Source organism: Pristis pectinata, chromosome 21 (assembly GCF_009764475.1).
Source record: "Pristis pectinata isolate sPriPec2 chromosome 21, sPriPec2.1.pri, whole genome shotgun sequence".
In the NCBI taxonomy this organism is placed as follows: domain Eukaryota; kingdom Metazoa; phylum Chordata; class Chondrichthyes; order Rhinopristiformes; family Pristidae; genus Pristis; species Pristis pectinata.
This window is the reverse complement of record NC_067425.1, coordinates 3,755,478-3,774,855: the sequence shown is the minus strand read 5'-3', so window position 1 is coordinate 3,774,855 and position 19,378 is coordinate 3,755,478. Positions and strand designations below refer to the sequence as shown.

At 40.7% G+C, this 19,378-nt stretch overlaps 1 protein-coding gene across 3 annotated transcripts in view; it reads right to left on the bottom strand.

The window, feature by feature from the left end:
- Nucleotides 1–19,378, bottom strand: part of bcas3 (BCAS3 microtubule associated cell migration factor) — a 760,056-nt gene that overhangs the window by 336,154 nt on the left and 404,524 nt on the right. For all 3 annotated transcript variants that reach the window (XR_007957928.1, XM_052035317.1, XM_052035318.1), the window contains 2 exons: nucleotides 15,430–15,530; nucleotides 3,733–3,836 (listed from right to left, as the gene is read on the bottom strand). Coding sequence is in view for 2 of the 3 variants with exons in the window: in XM_052035317.1 (XP_051891277.1) it covers nucleotides 3,733–3,836; nucleotides 15,430–15,530 (205 nt within the window). In the remaining variant the exon portion in view is untranslated. The remainder of the gene's footprint in view (nucleotides 1–3,732; nucleotides 3,837–15,429; nucleotides 15,531–19,378) is intronic.

Genomic DNA, 19,378 nt, shown 5'->3' with positions numbered 1-19,378 from the left:
TCTGTGCAACAACAAGTTGGATTTATATGGCACCTCGAATGTAATTAAATGTCCCAAGATATTTTACAAGAGAGTTAGCAAATAAAATGTGAAACTGAGACACAGCATGACTGGTGATCAGAAGGTTGGTCAAAGATATAGATTTTAATCAGTGTGCAAAATAAGAGAAATAGGCAGAAAGAGTTTTAGAGTTGGAATTCCAGAGCTTAGTACCTAGGTTGTTGAAGGCATGGCTGCCTATGGTTAATGTTAATGTTAACTTCATTCCTTGACTACATTCTTGCTGGTAGGCTAATCTCTTCCAAGTTTCCTTTAACACTCTAAGCAAAGCCAGACGGTAACCAGAATTACAGTGCTGAGGGGAGGGACTCATGTCTTTTATATTTCAGCTCTGGTGGATTTTGGATTCTGGGTTATGATGTCAGCATAAGCCAGTACAATGGAGCTAATGAGAAAACATAAACATTGGCACTCTAGATTTAACAAATATAATCTAGGATTGCTATGCCGCAATAATGGAAAAGTAAAGCTAGAAAACAGTTAATTAACAAAGTATTAAAGGGCTTGAGGAAACACAGCCACCATTAACAGGATCCCACAAGCAGCAACGTAATTACCACACTGATTCAGGGTTAAATATTTAAATGGAGGAATGCGCTCATCCTTCTTTGAAAAAGGGAAATGGTATTTAACAGGACAGAAGGTCCTTGCTCTCATTTAGAAGACGGTTCACCTCTGACTCGATACTGGATAGGAAACTCAGATTATATATTCAAGAGTCTGAAGTCAGATTTAAATTCCTCTGCCACAGAGGTGAGATTCCTAGCACAAAGTCACTACTGACACCATCACTAGAATTTCAGCACACAATCGAGCAAATTATCTCTCAACAGATTTTACAGTGTCTATGATAGGTAATCTGCAAATATTGAGATTGCCACGCTTGAATTCACATCACATTTGTCACAACACTGTGACAGCTGCTTTAGGAAAAGTAATTGACCCAAAAACCGAATGAAACAACTCCATTAATGCACAATGCAGAAAAACATTCATTATGCAAAAAAACTGACACTTCAGAGTGTTTTCAAGGCTAATAACCACATCCTGAGGCTGATATGACAATTTTAAATTACTTATATCTAGTTCTCCTGGTTTATGAAGGCATCTGAACCCTCTCATTAGATTAATGATATATCATCACTTCTGCGTCTGCATTATTCTATTTCCTTTTGCACCTGAATCCTTCAATTAGATTCCAACCTATAATCTTTGCCTGGGTCAATATTTATCTATATGGAATAGATACCTGAACTCCTTGATTACTAAACCATCCCTCAATTAGATTCCTGTCTGAAACTCATTCCCAGGTGTCTATTACTGTATTTATAAACCACATGAAACTTTTGATTAGATTCCAGTCTGTAACTCATTCTCGTGCATCCGTTATTCTTTATACATAAATGATTTAATGTTTTAAATTTGACTCCTGCCTGTAATCTGTTCGGGTATCCATCATTCTTTATATAAAATATGTGAATCACTTGACCAGATTACCAGCCTGTGACCATCTATCTGTCTGTAATTATGGCTTTAGCACATGTTACAAATATGGTTATTGAAAAACCATGATGTGGGAATATCTGTAAAAATCTCTTGAAAGCAGACCTTGAAACTTGTTGCTTTAGAGTCTTCAACACTGTGTGAGAGGAACAAGCATATTGGCTGCTGAAGTTGATTGGTGCAAAAGAGGAAGTACAGGACAGAATACAGCACAAATTGGATCACAGTGGATTGCAATAATGTCTGGTCTCTCAACAGTCAACCTCTTCTGTTCTAGTTGAAGTGAAAAAAGTTAGACATCTTTTCAAAAGAAATAAAAGGAATCCCGCAATATTTTCACAACAGGGCAATTAATTTTTTCCAAATACACAGGGAAAAAAACACAGCAGCTTTACAGATTAAGCACTGACACCATCAGTGTTGCAGAGCTGAAAAATGAGCAGATGCTTGTGCAGTTTTCACTGAGGCTATGGACAGCTGTTACTGCTGAACCGGCTGTTCCATCGAATGCAGACATATTGTACCTACCTTGCATTCTGACAGCACGCATTAACTGCACTGCATGCTGAAGAGGAGATTTCAGCAACAGCTGCTCTACAGCACAGCACAGTAATGTTTGCATCACCTTTTCTTGTATTAAAACCTGTCTGGGACAGCCATCCCTTGGGACAGTCCTGATGTAGCTTTTAAAAGCAGGTGAGTTATTCTTCTTCCCCCCCGGAGCCAGGGGATAAACTCACTACAGCATATATGACACTGCATTAGAAAGAGGATGTATTATCCTGAACTCCCACTCAGAGGTTTCACAAGACTAATGTGATGAGAAAAAGTACCAGAGTGATCAGGATAATTAATGGCCTTTGTCCTTTTCCAACACACTGAATAGACAAAGATTTTACTCCATTCACGCAATTAAAGTGGTTATTATCAAAAACAACTTCATTTAAAGTTTGAGGCAACAGTAAAAGCAGAGGGCTTGTGATACACTGACAAACCATGTTTCAAAGTGATAGTGTCACAATTGCTGCCCAGGAGGCCAAAGGCATCACAGTCAGAGGTTTATCCTGCAAACTCACTAAACAGCAAATTCAATGGACTAACTTCCAAAAGGCAATTGGATAAAAACTCGAAGGGAAAAACTTACAGGACTATGGGCATAGAGCTAGAGTGGGAGTAATTGGATAGCTCTTTCTCAGAAACAGCACAGGCATGATGGGCTCACTGAACCAACTCCAACCAAAAATCCCATCAGAAACAGCTCAGATTACTTTTTTAATTCTTTCATAGGATGTGGCACTGCTGGCAAGTTAACGCCCATTCCTAGGTACACCTGAGAAGTAATAGTGATTTGCAGTGCTTGTGGGGAAGGTACTCCACGAGGTGATTATTGATCATTTTCCGTTAATGACATCTTGTTATTACTGAAACAACTGTGTTTGTAATTCTAAAATAAAATCATTAGTTGCATAGTGTTTTGGCCATCCTGAAGAAATGATAACTTGCAATGTATAACTGCAAATTTTTGATCCTAGAATTGGAACATTGGGCTAGAAGTCACTATAAAAACAAATGTTGAATTGAAGCAATGATCCAGGGATTCAATTCCTCTACAGAAAATGATCAAACAAGTTAACAACAACCTGCTTATGTGGCACCTTTAATGAAGGAGAGCACACCTGTGAAATGTTGTGGTGTATAAGGTGAAAACTGCACACTGAACCACATGAAAGGCTAGTAGGACTGGTATAAGAATTTGGTTATAAGCAATTAAGCAAGGAGTACAGAAGTTTAGAGAGGGAATTCCAAGACTAAGGACCAAGCAACTTAACTTACAGTTACCAAGAGCGAGGCACCAGAAATCATGTTAGTGGAAGAAACTAGAGATCTCTAAGAGTTGGAATGGAGGATGTTACAGAAAGAGAGGCATGCAAGGCTTTGGAAGGAAATAAATGTAAAGGTGAACATTTTAAATATAAGCCTTTCCCGGAACAAGACCCAAAATAGGCTAACAAATGCAGGACTGATGGATTAAAGGGATTTGGTGTCTGTTAAGAAATGGGCAGCACAGATTTGAGCAAGACCAAGTTTATGAAGGATAAAAGTCTATGTTTAGCACAAGGCTCTGCTTCATTAACAGTTAATAGAAAGATACCTCTTTGGAAACCTCACCTGTGATAACCATTCCTCATCTTCTTGGCCACTGTGGTCTGACCCAAGACTGTCACAAGACTCATGCCGTCTAAAGGTGGGTCCGGGACTGCCAGGTGATACCACTGTCAGACGGAGAAAATATCATTAGCACTTGTTGCTGACAATCTAACAGTTTTCACTCTCTGCCAAGTGCTATTTGCTCTGTTTTACTGCAGCATGTAGAACAGCAGTGACTATGCCTATGGGTGGCCTGTCAATATTGAAACATTCCTAGAGACCCCTAGGAATATGTACATAATCCTAAGAGCTCTTGAAAATACTGGCAACGTTGTTATGGGTCCTTTATAAGTGCTGGCACTCTCCAAAGGACCCTCTGAATTATCTGATTCTCCTGGGATCTCTCTATAAATAGTAGCACTCTCCTGGGGATTTACTACAAAAACATCACACGTCCCAGGATCCCTGTAAGACCCTGTAAGTTCTTACTTGCAAAAGACAGCATCAGCTACTCAAGGGAAAACTGTGGTATCAATGTGTAAAGCTATTTTTTATGATTGTATAGCAACACAATGAATATGCCAATAAGTACGGAAGAACAGAATGAAAATTCTTCAGCGCAGAAGCCAAAAAGTACATTATTTGCTTGGCCTCAGATGGTCAGAAACCTAAGAACTTTGACGACTGTTTGCAGTCCCTTTCCAGGCTCTAGAGTGCCCATGGCTCCTACAGTCAACACCAGCAAGTGACTGTTTAAATATTAAGTTGTAAGATATTGGCCTCTATTTTAGATCTGTTGATGTAACTGTGGGAAAGACCTAGTTATTGCAAATGCTTCCTGTCCACAGAACAATCAAATTCATGAAGGAAGTGCTTGCAGCAGGAAATTCCTCTCCGCAATCATTTCCTCGACATCCGAAGAAGAAGTCAGTATGGCTCGGACATGCTCTTCACAGAAACAAGACCAGGACACTGCAGCACGAGCAAATGACATTTCACCTGACCACCAATTACAATTATGAGTTCAATTCCTCTTTAACGATAACATACTGTGGTCTGAACTGTTTTGTGCTGGAGACATGAGGAGAAATCTGTTGGAGACAGATTGTGTCTGCTCATGTCAACATAACGAGAAGCAGTTGTTTCCTGTTCACTGAATAACCTGTTTGCCAATAATCATTCAGTTATCAGGAAGTGAGTGAGAGCCATAAACAGCTGAGTGGAGTGCAGTCACAGTGTTTAATATAGGAGCTCTTGCCATTAGTCATGTAGCATATACACACTGTCTCATCCTCTCTAGAGCCTATTATAAAAGGATTTACAACATGGAAATCTCCTTTAGAAAAGTCATTTATTCTTCGTCAGGTGCAGCCTGTTAACATCAGATACAGTAATTTAATTAAAAAATAGCCCATACTTTCAATTTTTGTCAACTTATGTAAAACATTCATGAATATTATTCCATGCATAAATATAGCCTAAAGCATAATGACACTTAGACCAGCTGCCCCACACTCTCTTCTCCTTTGCACATGTATACAGAGACACCAAGACTGTCTCAGATTCACGCTTAATAACAAATCAAAATACTTTAACCCAAAGCTTTGACTACATTTTCTTGTTATGGGAGCTTGCTGTGTAATCCCAGAGTTCCATTCCACCTACATTACCAAAAGTTTCACAGAAAATCACAAAAAAATTATCTGTAACAGCTGGTAAAGACATACCATAATATCATTTGATAAAAACAGGATTATACGTATTCACTTACTGAGAGCAATGACCCTGACTATAGGTAACAGCAGGCATTTCAACAATATAGGCAAGGGCATTTTTGTGGAAAAATAGACTGAATTGCAGAGTATGGTCCCAAAACACCAGTACAAAATGCCAACAGCTCCTACAATAACAGCATGATTCAGTCACCATTAACCTCCATCTTTAAAATTGTTTCTCTGTTTTCATTCTAAGTAAATAAATTATGATCATGCATTCACAGCTATTGGCTGGCCTTAGTTATTTCAAGCAAAGAGGCTTATGGAGCACTGTGCAATCTTCATTTATGTTCTAAGATATGAAAAACCTCCCATCACTGCCATAAAAATACAAAAGAAATTGGCTTGTACAAACACTGGAATTGAAATCACAGCTGGCATTTTTCCCTCTATTTCTGTACCACTTTGTAAAATTAGCTGAACAAAGATCACTTTCATCCCACTTACATCCTGAACACGGCCACTCAGTGTTACACATAAAGCTGCTCAAAGATTCCTCCTTGATTCCTGACCCTAGGGTGCAATAGCTGTACACTAATTAATTATTAAAGTTTTCTAACAATCAGCCAGTATGAAGATTGTATTTCTCTTATCCTTCATTAGTGTGTCCCACAGGAGTGGTCAGAGTACTGTGCGATTACCTTGTGGCTCATCCTTCAGCCCAGGGGACAAGGTCCAATCCAGGCTGTTGCCTGCATCAGGAGTCCGCAGTTTCCCTTAGTCAGGCATATTTTCTCCACCACTTCTTTTGTAAGGAATTGACTCTGAAGTCAATATTATAAAAGGCAAAGTTTTTTTAAAAATTGATTGTTTTGTTTTAATCACATCAATACATTTTTAAAGCGATTGATTTATTTTCTACCTGACATATTGGCAGTTGAACTATTAGCTACTCTCTCCATGAGTTTTCTAATGGCTCACTTTCTTTATGGCGTTAATGTTTGGTGTGTCATTACAGGCAGAGCCACAGTGAGTTAGAATCTGGGTGAACATTCTCCAGCAAAGAAGATAAATGGATGAATCATTCAGCAGCAAGGACAGGGGATGGACTTCATCTTTGTATGGAACGAAGGGGAAAATGTTGTTGAATTTGTAAATTAAGAAAAATGAACTTTTTTTATATGTGTAACCTAGTACTGAAAACTCTCTGAGTTTACTGTAACCTAGCAACTTAAATTTATTTATTCTGCTTTTCACATGATGAAATGTTTCACAGTTTTGGAAGATTCTGCTAAGACATCAGGAGTATGGACAGGTACATGGATAGGAAAGGTTTAGAGGGATATGGGTCAAACGTGGGCAAAATGGGACTAGCTGAGATGGGAATCTTGGTCGACATGGAACAGTTGGGTCAAAGGGCCTATTTCTGTGCTGTATGACTTGATGAGGTACATTGCCCAAAAAAAGGGACAAATCTAATCTGGCCAATTATTTCCCAATTAGTCTGGAGGCTGTCATCAACACTTATTCTCCAAACATTCTGTTCATTGAAGCCCAGTCTGCATTTTGCCAGGACCACCTGATTTCAAACTTCACCATAGCCTTGACCCAAATATGGACCAAAGAGCTGAATTTCAGAGGGGGAGAGTGACTGCCCTTGACATCAAGTGTGGCAATAAGGAGCCCAGATCAAGGGGAAAACACTTCAATGGTTGGAGGTATGAATTACCCGAAGGATAATAGTTATGTTTGTTGGAGGACAGTTGTCCCAACACAGGAGATTGCTGGAGGAGTTGCTCAGGACAGTGTTCTTTTGCCAAACATTTTAAATGGCTTTATCAATGACCTTCCCTTCATCATCACATCAAGTGCAGATGTTCATCAATGATTGCACACTCTTCAGTAGAGGGCATAGGTTTAAGCTGAGAGGGGGAAAGTTTAAAGGAGATGTGCAAGGCAAGTTTTTTTGCACACAGGGTGTTAGGTGCCTGGAACGCACTGACAGGGGAGATGGTAGAAGCAGAAACTATAGCAACATTTAAGAGGCATTTAGACAGACACTTGAACAGACAGAGGAATGAGGGATATAGACCATGTGCAGGCAGATGGGATTAGTTTAAAGTGGTATCATGGTCTGCACAGTCATCGTGGGCTGTAGGGCCTGTTCCTGTGCTGTATTGTTCTATATATTTCCATTTGTGACTCTTCGGCAAATAAAACTGCCCATGCCTGCATGGGTATGGGTTGATAAGTGGCTAATAACATTCGCACCACAGAAGTGCCAGGCAATGACCATTTCCAACAGCTGCCTGCTAATGTCCACTGTATCGCTTTGTGATAAGCATCCCTCTATCCTAATCTGCCCATCCCTTGCAGTGCCAGTTTTTGAGGTGTTGCTATGCTCCACCTTGGTAATCATGCCCCTTTATCTCCTCTTCCTCTAACACCTCCTTCTACTCCTGCCACTTCTCTTGTTCTGTCTTCCTCTTCTGGGGAGTGGGAAACATGGTCTAACATCATTTCAGCAGTCTTTTTGTCCAATGTCATAACTTTGCAGGGAACCCAATGGGCATTAGGACTTCATGCAGTGTCAGTGAAATCCAATTTCTGGGCCATTATACTTTGAGTTATAATTTGGTGATGTACATAATTTTTATGCTTTCAAGCTCTTGCCATGACTATGGTGTAGCTATGAGCAAATAATGCTACACTTCCAGCAAGGAGATTAGTGTACAAGAAATTACAATCAGTGGTGCAAAAACTGTGCATAACACTCATATTTATGTTACTGCACTTTACAAGTATGAAGTAACTTAATCCTGATTTATCAGTCTTTGTTGTTGAGTTCTTGTGAATGCTGCTTACATGATGCTATGTGCCTGTGATGCTGCTCCAAATAAGTTTTTCATTGAACCTGTGCATACGTGTACTTGTGCATATGACAATAAACTTGACTTTGACTGATATGAACAAAAATGCACTTTTTTTTCCTTTCACATCCGCTATCCATTAATCCCTTGCTTCAACATGTTACTTTTGTGGTTTAACAGCCACATGTTAGAGCAAGAGGTCAGCAGATATTCCTAGCTATGAAGGACTTAAGGCTACAAGGAGGACACAGGATCTGGGTGGCACAAGCAAAGATCTGATTCAAACATAATATGTGAAATGGCCTCTCTCCTTCATTGCAAGGGACCAATGGCTTAAAAGGCTCCAGGGATATTGAGTAAACAGTTCTTGATACACCCTGAAGCCAATTCTCACTGGCAGGCTCTCTCAGGAATAATGAACAGCTCAGTGAGAAACTAAAGAATGCCCTCCACCCACAGAAAATTAGCCAACAACAATTAGTGCTTCAAAAGACTAAATAGAAAAAAAATTCCAAAAAGACAAATGAATAAAATGGTGACTTTGGAAGCACAACATGAATATTTAAAATCATTACTTCAACTGAATTTAATGTGCTTAGAATAACCTTGAGCCTTTTGCCAAAGAGGCATGTGGATGTCTGTTGGAGACAGGCTGTACCTCTTCAACACAAGCAAAGGAAGTCGAATCTTGTTTTAGAATAATTAATTGCCAAAAAGATTAACCACTTGTCAGGAATGCAGATTTTCTCAAAACATCCTAATGTAAGAGCAAGGACTTGCTCTTCACATTTTCAAGCAGGAAAGCAGAAATGTGATGTAGTGGTTTTAGGCAACCGCTGTCCATCTCAGCCTGCGATGTGGAGCTCAGACTACAAAGAGATCCCAAGACTGCACACAGTGTTGGAGAAATCCGACTTCAGTAGTCACTAGTGCTAACCATGTGAGAACTTTGATGGAATTGAATGTGATGACTAATGTGTTTGCATGTTTAGTATACTCATCTTCTTCTTTCCTGATATGCAATCTGGGAAAGACTTGGAAGCCCCTACGTTGACTTCAGTGCTGTGAGGAACTCCTAACCTCTGAAGCGTTAATGCTCAGTGGAAATTGTGAAAACATATGAAAGAATTTGGGTGAGGTTCAGGCATCATGGTCCCCATAACCCAACCATCCCCCTTTGTACCATGGACCATAGCCAGCAAAGGATAGATAAGTCACCGGGGCTGGATAGGATATATCCAAGGTTATTACGGGAAGGGAGGGAAGAGATTGCTGTGCCTTTGGCACTGATCTTTGTGTCCTCACTGGCGACAGGAGTAGTGCCAGATGATTGGAGGGTGGCAAATGGTGTTCCTTTCTTCAAGAAAGGGAGTAGGGATAACCCCAGGAATTACAGACCAGTGAGTCTTACTTCAGTGGTGGGCAAATTACTGGAGAAGATTCTTAGAGACAGGATTTATGGGCATTTGAAGAAGCATAGGCTGATTAGGGACAGTCAGAATGGCTTTGTGAGGGGCACGTCGTGCCTTGCGAGCCTGATTGAATTCTTTGAGGATATGACAAAGCACATTGATGAAGGTAGAGCAGTGGATGTGATGTACATGGATTTTGGTAAGGCGTTTGATAAGGTTCCTCATGGAAGACTCATTCAGAAAGTCGGAAGGCATGGGATCCAGGGAAACTTGGCTGTGTGGATTTAGAATTGGCTCACCCATAGAAGACAGAGGGTAGTTGTAGGTGGAGCATATTGTGCCTGGAGCTCAGTGACCAGTGGTGTTCTGCAGGGATCTGTTATGGGACCCCAGCTCTTTGTGATTTTTGTAAATGACTTGGATGAGGATGTGGAAGGGTGGGTTAATAAGTTTTCTGATGATGCTAAGGTTGGTGGTGTTGTGGATAGTGTAGAAGGTTGCTGCAGATTGATAGAATGCAGAGCTGGGCTGAGAAGTGGCAGAAGGAGTTCAACCTGGATAAGTGAGAAGTGGTACACTTTGGGAGATCGAATTTGAAGGCAGAATACAAGGTTAATGGCAGGGCTCTTAGCAGTGTGGAGGAACAGAGGGATCTTGGGGTCCACATCCATAGATCCCTCAAGGTTGCTGCGCAGGTCGATAGGTTGTTAAGAAGGCATATGGAGTCTCGGCCGTCATTAGTCGGGGTATTGAGTTCAAGAGCCGTGAGGTGATGTTGGAGCTCTATAGAACTCTGGTTAGATCACACTTGGAGTATTGTGTTCAGTTCTGGTCGCTTCATTATAGGAAGGATGTGAAAATTTTAGGGAGGGTGCAGAGGAGATTTACCAGGATGTTACCTGGATTGGAGAGCATGTCTTATGAGGATAGGTTGAGTGAGCTAGGGCTCTTCTCTTTAGAGAGGAGGATGAGAGGTGACTTGATAGAGGTGTACAAGATGATAAGAGGCACAGATCGGTGGACAGTCAGAGACTTTTTCCCGGGGCGACAAAGGCTAACATGAGGGGACATAATTTTAAGGTGACTGGAGGAAGATGTAAGGGGGATGTCAGGGTAAGTTTTTTACACAGAGTGGAGGGTGCGTGGAACGCACTGCCAGCAGAGGTTGTGGGGGCAGATACACTGGGGACATTTAAGAGACTCTTAGATAGACACATGAATGATAGAGAAATGGGGGGGCTATGTGGGAGGGAAGTGTTAGATAGATCTTAGAGCAGGATAAAATGTTAGAACAACATTGTGGGCTGAAGGGCCTGTACCGTGCTGTAATGTTCTATGTTCAAACAGTCCTGACAACATTCACACATGGCAAACAGGCAACTGGATGAAGGTTGCAAAGGAACTGTGGTGCCTACAGCAGAGAAAGTAACAAGTAAACTAATAACCCGTGCCAAACTCAAAAGATCTTGCATTCACATTTTACAAAGAATGGGTAGCTCTTGCACATTTAGGTCTGATTGCAATTAGAGTCAAATTTATTCTGTTCATTTATTCTGAACCTTTTCAGTGATCCGGGGATACTTGTATGGTTTCACAGATGCACAGAACCTCATTCCACATTTACTAAAGATTTTATTCTGCAGGATAACTGCAGGGATTTCAAAACAAGCTTTGCAAAAACCACAACCTCCCACACCGTGACAAACAAAAAGGTAAAAGCATTATCCAGGTACCCAGTGTGGAGAGAGGGAAAAAAACAGTCACTGGGTATTTGTTCGCTGACCCTAGAGGACAAAGGTCAACTCTAATCAAATATAATGACTGCTAATGCAGACATCTGATCACTAGCTAACTGCAGCAGCCTATGAGATTCCGTGCAGAGCCTCGGTGAGTGGTCAGCTGGGGACTTTCATCTCCACTTGGACAGATAATGTAACCAAACAACTGACAGAATGCTAATACTTCAACAAAATGATAGGCAGCTACAAATTCTTGAACTGAGCTGTTCCTTAATGATAATCATGATGTCCCATTTGTTTTTCATTATTGTTCTCATTCACATGCTGAATTTAACCCCATACACCCAAATGATCTTTATCCCATTTTCCCGACTTCTTTTGGAAAACCATCCCATTAATAGTCCAGCTTGGTTGTCTTTTTAATGCAAAGTCTGCCACTTCAATGTAGTTTGCTCTTGGAATCTGAGTAACATATAACCGCACTTGGGAGTATTGTGGGCTGTACTTATCGCCATGCCACAGGAAGGATGTGATTAAGCTAGAGAGGGTGCAGAAAAAATTCACAAGGATGTTGCTGGGACTGGATGGCTTGAGTTATTAGAAGATATTGGATAGGCGGGGACTGTTTTCCCTGGAGCAAAGGAGGCTGAGGGGTGACTTTATGGTGGTTTATAAAATCATGAGGGGTGTAGATAGAAAAAGATAGTCACAATCTGTTTCCCAGTGCCAGGGTCTAAAACTAGTGGGCACAAGTTTAAGGTGAGAGGGGAAAGATTTAAAAGGGATCTGAGAGGCAAGTTTTTCCACAAAGAAGGTGGTGGGTATATGGAATGAACTGCCAGAGGAAGTGGTAGACGCGGGTACAATTACAATGTTTAAAAATCCTTTGGACAGGTACATGGATAGGAAAGGGAGAGATAAGGGCCAAATACAGGCAAATGGGACGAGCTTAGGTAGGCACTTTGGTCAGCATGGCTGAGCTGGGCCGAAGGGCCTGTTTCTGTCCTGTACAACTCTGTGACTCTATGGCTCCATGACACTGCCAATGTGTTACTTAATGCCTCCCCTGAGTGCAGGATAGCGGTCACGAACAGATCAAAGCAAATGGAGCTGGTGCTGTTTCTTCCAAAAGGATATTCAGGAACCAGTTCTTTTTTTCCTGCAAAAAAACAGCAGCTTGTGTGCTAACTTCTTGTAGCAAGACCAGATATTTTGAACTTGGGTTCAATACTTGCAGCCTCTCAGATGCTACCACAGCCATTTCCCTACAAGTTTTCAAGATTAATCATGACTCCTGTCCTCATTTGACATTCAACACACACATTTTAGCAGAAGTCAGTTGGTAATGATGGGAGGAAGGAATCCTGGCTCTTTATTTAAACCCAAGGTGTTAAGTCTAATTGTATTAGTCGTTTACTCAAAATGAACATAATTTTACATCTTTCTGACTCATATCAAAGAAATTAATTGCAGTGCTTATTCTTCTTCAGGTTTTCAAGACTTATGGATAACAACTTAAATACACTGCAGCCAAGACTCTAAAGGCAAATAAAACACATCCGACTTATATCATTATCAGTAATGTTCTTTGGGTCACTTACATGCTGCATTTCAGTCACTGCCATCCTTTCTAACCCCAGGATTCCCAGCAGAATACCTGCAGTTTACTGGACTGTAGTTAGAAAGAAGTAGGAGGGGTGGAGGAGAGTAAAGTATTTTCTCCTATACTGAGCAGGGTAATTCATGGTGGCATGATCAAGGAACATCAATTATTTTCCCAAAGACGTTAGTAGGACCAAAATTACCAGCATAGTGTATATTCACTTAGATGTGCACATGCTTAACAGGTGGTGAAATACTTCACAACTTTTGCCAAGCTATTAAGTAAGGAAAAGGGCTCTTACTATGGCCTTATGATGTGATCAACAAATCATATTTTATAATCATACAATATAATGATTTGGCAGATAGTGTGTCACCTTTCTTGTTAAAGCTCTAACCCAGTTATGAATCATGCTGGAAATGTAACAGAGGGATGTAAGTATCCATAGAAAGAACAATTGGGCCATAAAACTTCTGCAGCATTTCCTGGGGGGGAATTGCATGATCTCTCAGTGCCTTTGCACAACTGGTTGATGGAATATCCGGAGGACTATCCTAACCTCTTCCATAACAAGTTTATAGCATCACAAGGTTAACTATTTGTTTTAAGTGGAGTACTGAAGCAGGGCTGCAATTTAAAGATGCCATAGGTAAAGCCTCTGAGATAAGAAAATAAATAAAAATATATTTTAAAATTGCCGCATAATAAACTTCAACATGTGCCTGTGTTAGAATTTTTGGTCTCTTTATTTACAGGAAACCTGGTTGCATTTGAGTTCAGTTCAATTTCAATGAATACAATAACCATTAATAATCTTCTTCACTATTGATTAGTTCCATCGCATTGTATATAAACTGACTATAGTAGACATAAAAAATGCCAGGGCCAGTATGTCAATGACAGAACACAGCACATATTAGATCTATTCATACACAAAGCAAGGGTAAGGCCAACATTTACTGCATTTCTCTAATTCCCATTGAACTGAGTGAGCATTTCAGAGGGTAGTTATGATACGTGGGTAGTCCAGATCACTTGTCGTCCAGAAACAGTAAGATAACAGTTTTTCTTCACTGAAGGAAATTAGTTAACCAGATGGATGTTTAGAAACCTTGATGGTTTCATGGCCGGTATTATTGACATTAATTCATAATTTACTTAATTTTTTGAATTTCCTCAGTTGCCATGGTGGCAAATGAACTCACGTCAGACCAATTATCCGGGCCTCTGGATGCTGGTTTAGTAAGCTAAGCAGTATTTCACCGCACCACAGTCCAGTCCGTGAAAGTTATCTTTGGGGACTTTGGGAATTTTGGAGAAGTTGGAGGAAAATGCAGACAGGATTCCCAGTCTTCAATCCTATTTAGTAACATCTGTGGAAACAGCCCTTGTGGATACCAGATAAAGCTAGCATCTGCTTTAGCTATTGGTATCCAACATGATCAAATACTGTGATACCACTCACTGTGCAAGCTTGTTAGGAAGAGCACCAAGTGTGTGTGTCACCACTGGTATGAACAGCATGGTGGAAGCATGCCTCAGCACAACTCACCATCAGATCTGGAACATGGAATAGTTGGCCAGGAGCAGGCAATTATCCATGTGGACCTACTCTACTGATCAAGTAGGTCATGACAAATCTGATGCAGTTATTAGAGCACAGAAGGCGGCCACTCAGCCTAATTCCCATACCTAACTAAAATCTGCCAATCTCACTTCTTAAAAGTTCCAACTGTACCAAAGCCCACATATTTTGTGTTATGGGTTCCAAATTTCATCTGAAAGTGAGCTTCCTTGTTTCGCTTGTAAATGACCCGGCTCCAATTTTACATTCCCGTTGGTTTTCTATTTTCCATGAACAGAAACAATTTTTCTGTAGCAAAACAATCAAATCTTTAAACATATTTTAAAAAAATCAGGGAAAATAACTGAGGGAATGAATATGATGCAAGTCACAGTCTGTGCAGGGAAAACCTGCAGCTGGAAGCACCACAATATTGCTGCCACTAGGATCCACATACCATCCTAAGGAAAGAGGCTTTGCTGAACAGGAGTCACTACAATATTGGAGACATAAGAAAGACTGCAGATGCTGGAAATCTGGAGCAACACACAAAATGCTGAAGGAACTCAGTGGGTCAGGCAGCATCTATGGAAGGAAACAGACAGTCGATGTTTCAGATCGAGACCCTTCACCAGTACTGGGATGCAGTCTTGATGAAGGACCTCAACCCAGAATGTCAACTGTCCATTTCCCACCACAGATGCTGGCTGACCCGCTGTATTCCTCCAGCATTTTGTGTGTTGTCACTACAATACTGCGTTCAATATATTGCAGGGTTGCACTATGAAAATGATAAGTAAGGAAATACTACTTACTTGTAACCAGCTGGTTCTGATAATGTTGGACAGCATCAGCACTGAGCAACAAAGGATGGTTTGCATTGAAAGGCGGCTGAAGTTCGTTCCACTGTGGAGTCCTGCACAGCAGAGGAGAATAAAAACACAACACATTTGGGAAGGACTGCTGCACACAGAGAACAGGCAGATACTGCAAGTATTTCAGGGAGGTTGTTAACTTTGAGACTGATATGGATTATCATCATTACAGAAACCATGGAGACCTTTCAAATAAACTCTAGCCATCTTTTGAGTACTGACGATGTATCCCACTCTTTCAGTTTGTCCCCATACTGTTCCCAGGCTACCATCAAAGATCACTCAGTTTTCAGTTGCCAAGCATTGTGGTATCATAAAAAGTGTCTGACCTCCTGCAGTACTGAAACTATGTGACCAATCATTTTTGCTTATTACTACTGTGGCTACATACTTTCTCAAATTTTAGTGATGTACAATATGGGTATTTAAAAGTTTCAATCTACTGCCTGTTCAGTTTGCGAAACATCCAGTTAGCATGGAGTTGATCCTTCCAAAATTTGGGTTGTATGTGGACAGCAATTTTATAACATTAGGGCCTAGTACCAGTGGGTACAGAACTGCTTCGGTATGAAAGGGAAATATTGTGGAAGAAGTCAGTGGTGATACATTCACGACATAATTACATCTTTCATAACTATAAATGGATTTTGGAAGACTGACTAAGTTACTCTTCCTCATTTTACACTTACTGATCCAGGCTGGATGGAGAAGTCAAATGTGATCAATTGCCTTTTAGCGTTTCTTGGTTCAAAAAAAATTGTTCAGAGGATATGGACATTTTTGGCAACCTCAGAATTTATTACCCAGCACTAATAGCGTCCTGAACTGAGTGGGTTGCTGGACAATTTCAGAGAATAGGGTGAGTCAACCTCATTAGTGCATCTGGTATCACATGCAGACCTGACCAGGGAAGGATGACAGATTTCTTTCCCTGAAGGCAATGGTAAGCGAGATGGGTCTTTTCAACAATCCAGTAGCCTCATGGTCACCATTGTTGATAGAAAACTTTGATTTTTTTTGAGTTCAAGATTTTATTTAATTATTTGAACTTTAATTCTCCAGCTGCTGTGCTCACATTTGAACTCATGCTGCCAAATCAATATTCTGGGTCTCTGGATACTATTCGATTAAATTAACCAACATGTTACTTTACCACTGAAAAATTGTAGCCTTAATCAGATTTATAAACTGAATTTTAAGCATTACTGTTAGTTCCCTATATATCAGGTTTTTTTTACATGGAATTATGCAGAATGCTTCGTATATTAATAGGCTATGTGACCCAACTGCTCTGTGCTGGTATTTATGCTCCACACAATTCTATCAGCGTCCTCTTACACACATACAAGCAGTGAACTGAGGTGATGAAAAGCTCTTTGTAAGTGCAAGATCTTTCCTTTCACCTCATTCTATCAACCTGATATTCCATTCATTTCTCCCCATTGCAGCAGCACACCCTAAAATGCATCTCTGCTATTTCCTTCCACCACTAGTGACAATGAGTTCCACTTCCTGGGCACTTTCAGGTTAAAGATGTCTATCCTAAGTTAGCTTCTGGATTTATTTGGACTGAATTCAGGTGACATTGCAGTAACAGATTAAATGCAATCTGAATCTTGAAACCTGACCTGACACCAAAGTAAATTACAGTGGGAGTCCCCGGTGGAGACTGTCTCACTACATTCTGGTTTGGCATAATTTCAGACCTCAACATCCGCCTTAGACTACCCAAGTTGGTGCAAGGCAAAGCCACCAATTTGTGGTGCAGGCACATCCCCACCCAAGGGAGTGCAGCTAACAAAGGGAGAATTCTGCATCTAACATTAGCTGCAAGTTCAAAACACTGTGGGAGTGTCACATAAGATGCACATTTCAGACCATAAACCACATTGACTGATTCTGTAACTCTTGATGCCAAGTGACCCTTAGAAGACTGCATACTTCTAGGATCACTCCCCATTTGTGATATGCATCTCATCTCTGCTTGCTACCTCTCCAGACAGATGGAAATTGTGAACTCACCCAGCCATGTTTCACAAGTACAATACATTCTGGCTAATTTTATTCGTAGAACAATACTGCTCAAGGGAATCTGAAAATCCTGAGCCATGTTATTAGGGTGCTGGGACTTAACAGTACCTCATAGCCTTGGTGTCATCCCTGAAACTCAACAATTTCATTACGTTGGCTACCAATTTCCACCCTGTGCTCATCTTCACATGGTCCATCTCTGACCCTTCCCTTCCTTTTCAGGATATCTCTCCTTCCATCTCAAGGGACAGACACCCACCACAAGCTTATAAACTCCACAGCTCTCTTGACTATACTTCCTCCCACCCTGACTTCCATAAAGACTCGATTCTATTCTCCCAGTTCCTCATTCTCCATCAGAATTACTCTGATGGTGGGACTTTCCACACAGGTACCTCTGATATAATTTCCTTCTTCCTGAACCATAGCTTCTCCTCTACTATAGTTGATAGAGCCCTTGACCAAATCTAATTTATTTCCCACAACACTGCTCTTCTGTCCCCACCAATCACTCCCCTTCTTATGGCACATTCCCATCGCACCATCCACAGACCCAAACAGTCCTTCTAAATGAAGCAACAATTCACTCGAATTTCTTCCAATCTAGTGTCATGTAATCAGTGTTCACAATGTGGTCTCCTCTTCACTGGAGGAATCAAATATAGATTGGGTGACCACTTGCAGAGCACCTGCCTTCAACCTGCAGGGGCAATTCAGAACTCACCGTTGCATGTCACTTTAATTCTCCATGCTACTCCATGGCGGCCTGCACTGTTATAATGTGGCTCAAAGTACAGTTGAGGAACAGCACATCGTCTCCTGACTGGGCACATTGCATGCTCTGTAATCAATATGAAATTCTAGAACTTCAAGCAACTTGCATACTCTGTCTCTATCGGAACTGGCTATTTCTGCTCTAAGTCATCCATCTGTGATACTGACTCAATTTTTCTCTCTCCATGAGCACAGCCAAACCTGCTGGACATTTCCAGCATCTGCAGTTTTTAAATTTCCATTGTATCACCCTGATTCTTCCCATTCAAAAATTGTTCTATATGCATTGGGACTACTGCAATGATGCTGAGTCCTTTATGTCTTACTCAGACAGCACTCTAAAAGCTGAGCAGCCGTAGCCAGTGGTGGTTGCACCTGCCCTCATTATTCAGAGCTTTGCCTGGGGTATCACACATTTTTTTGGTTAATGTCAACAATTTGGCTAAGGTGGCAAGACACCCTAAAGTTTTGGATCTCTGCAACAGAGCAAAATAGATGATACTTCGAGATGACAAATATATTTATGATTATAGAGGCTGCAGATGCTAGAATCTGAAGCAACAATCTGCTGGAATAACTCAGTGGGTCAAGCAGCATCTGTGGGAGGAAAGGAACTGTCGACATTTCAGGTCGAAACCCTGCAGACTGATGCAGGGTCTTGACCCAAAACATCGACAATTCCTTTCCTCCCACAGATGCTGCTTGACCCACTGAGTTCTTCCAGCAGATTGTTTGTTGCAATTTATGATTATACTTTTAAAGGCAGATATGATGAGGGTGCAGTACTTTGAGAAGATCATGTTCAATCTTACCTTTCTGCAGTATAACAAGGACTAACATCAGTAGTTCTAAAGTGTTTTAGATCCTGAGACTGCAAAAATTGCTGTGAAAATGTAAGTTTTTCTTTCTTCTGTTAAGACTGTCCTTTCCATTTAATTACCAACTTGCAATTACGCAGAACGGAAGTGAAAAACTAACTGTGATTAAAGCAATTTTTTAATAAGATTTAATTTAGAGGAGAAAAATTCAAAATAATATTTGACTATATTTATCTTTCTCCCTTAAGAACAACCGTTATAAAATC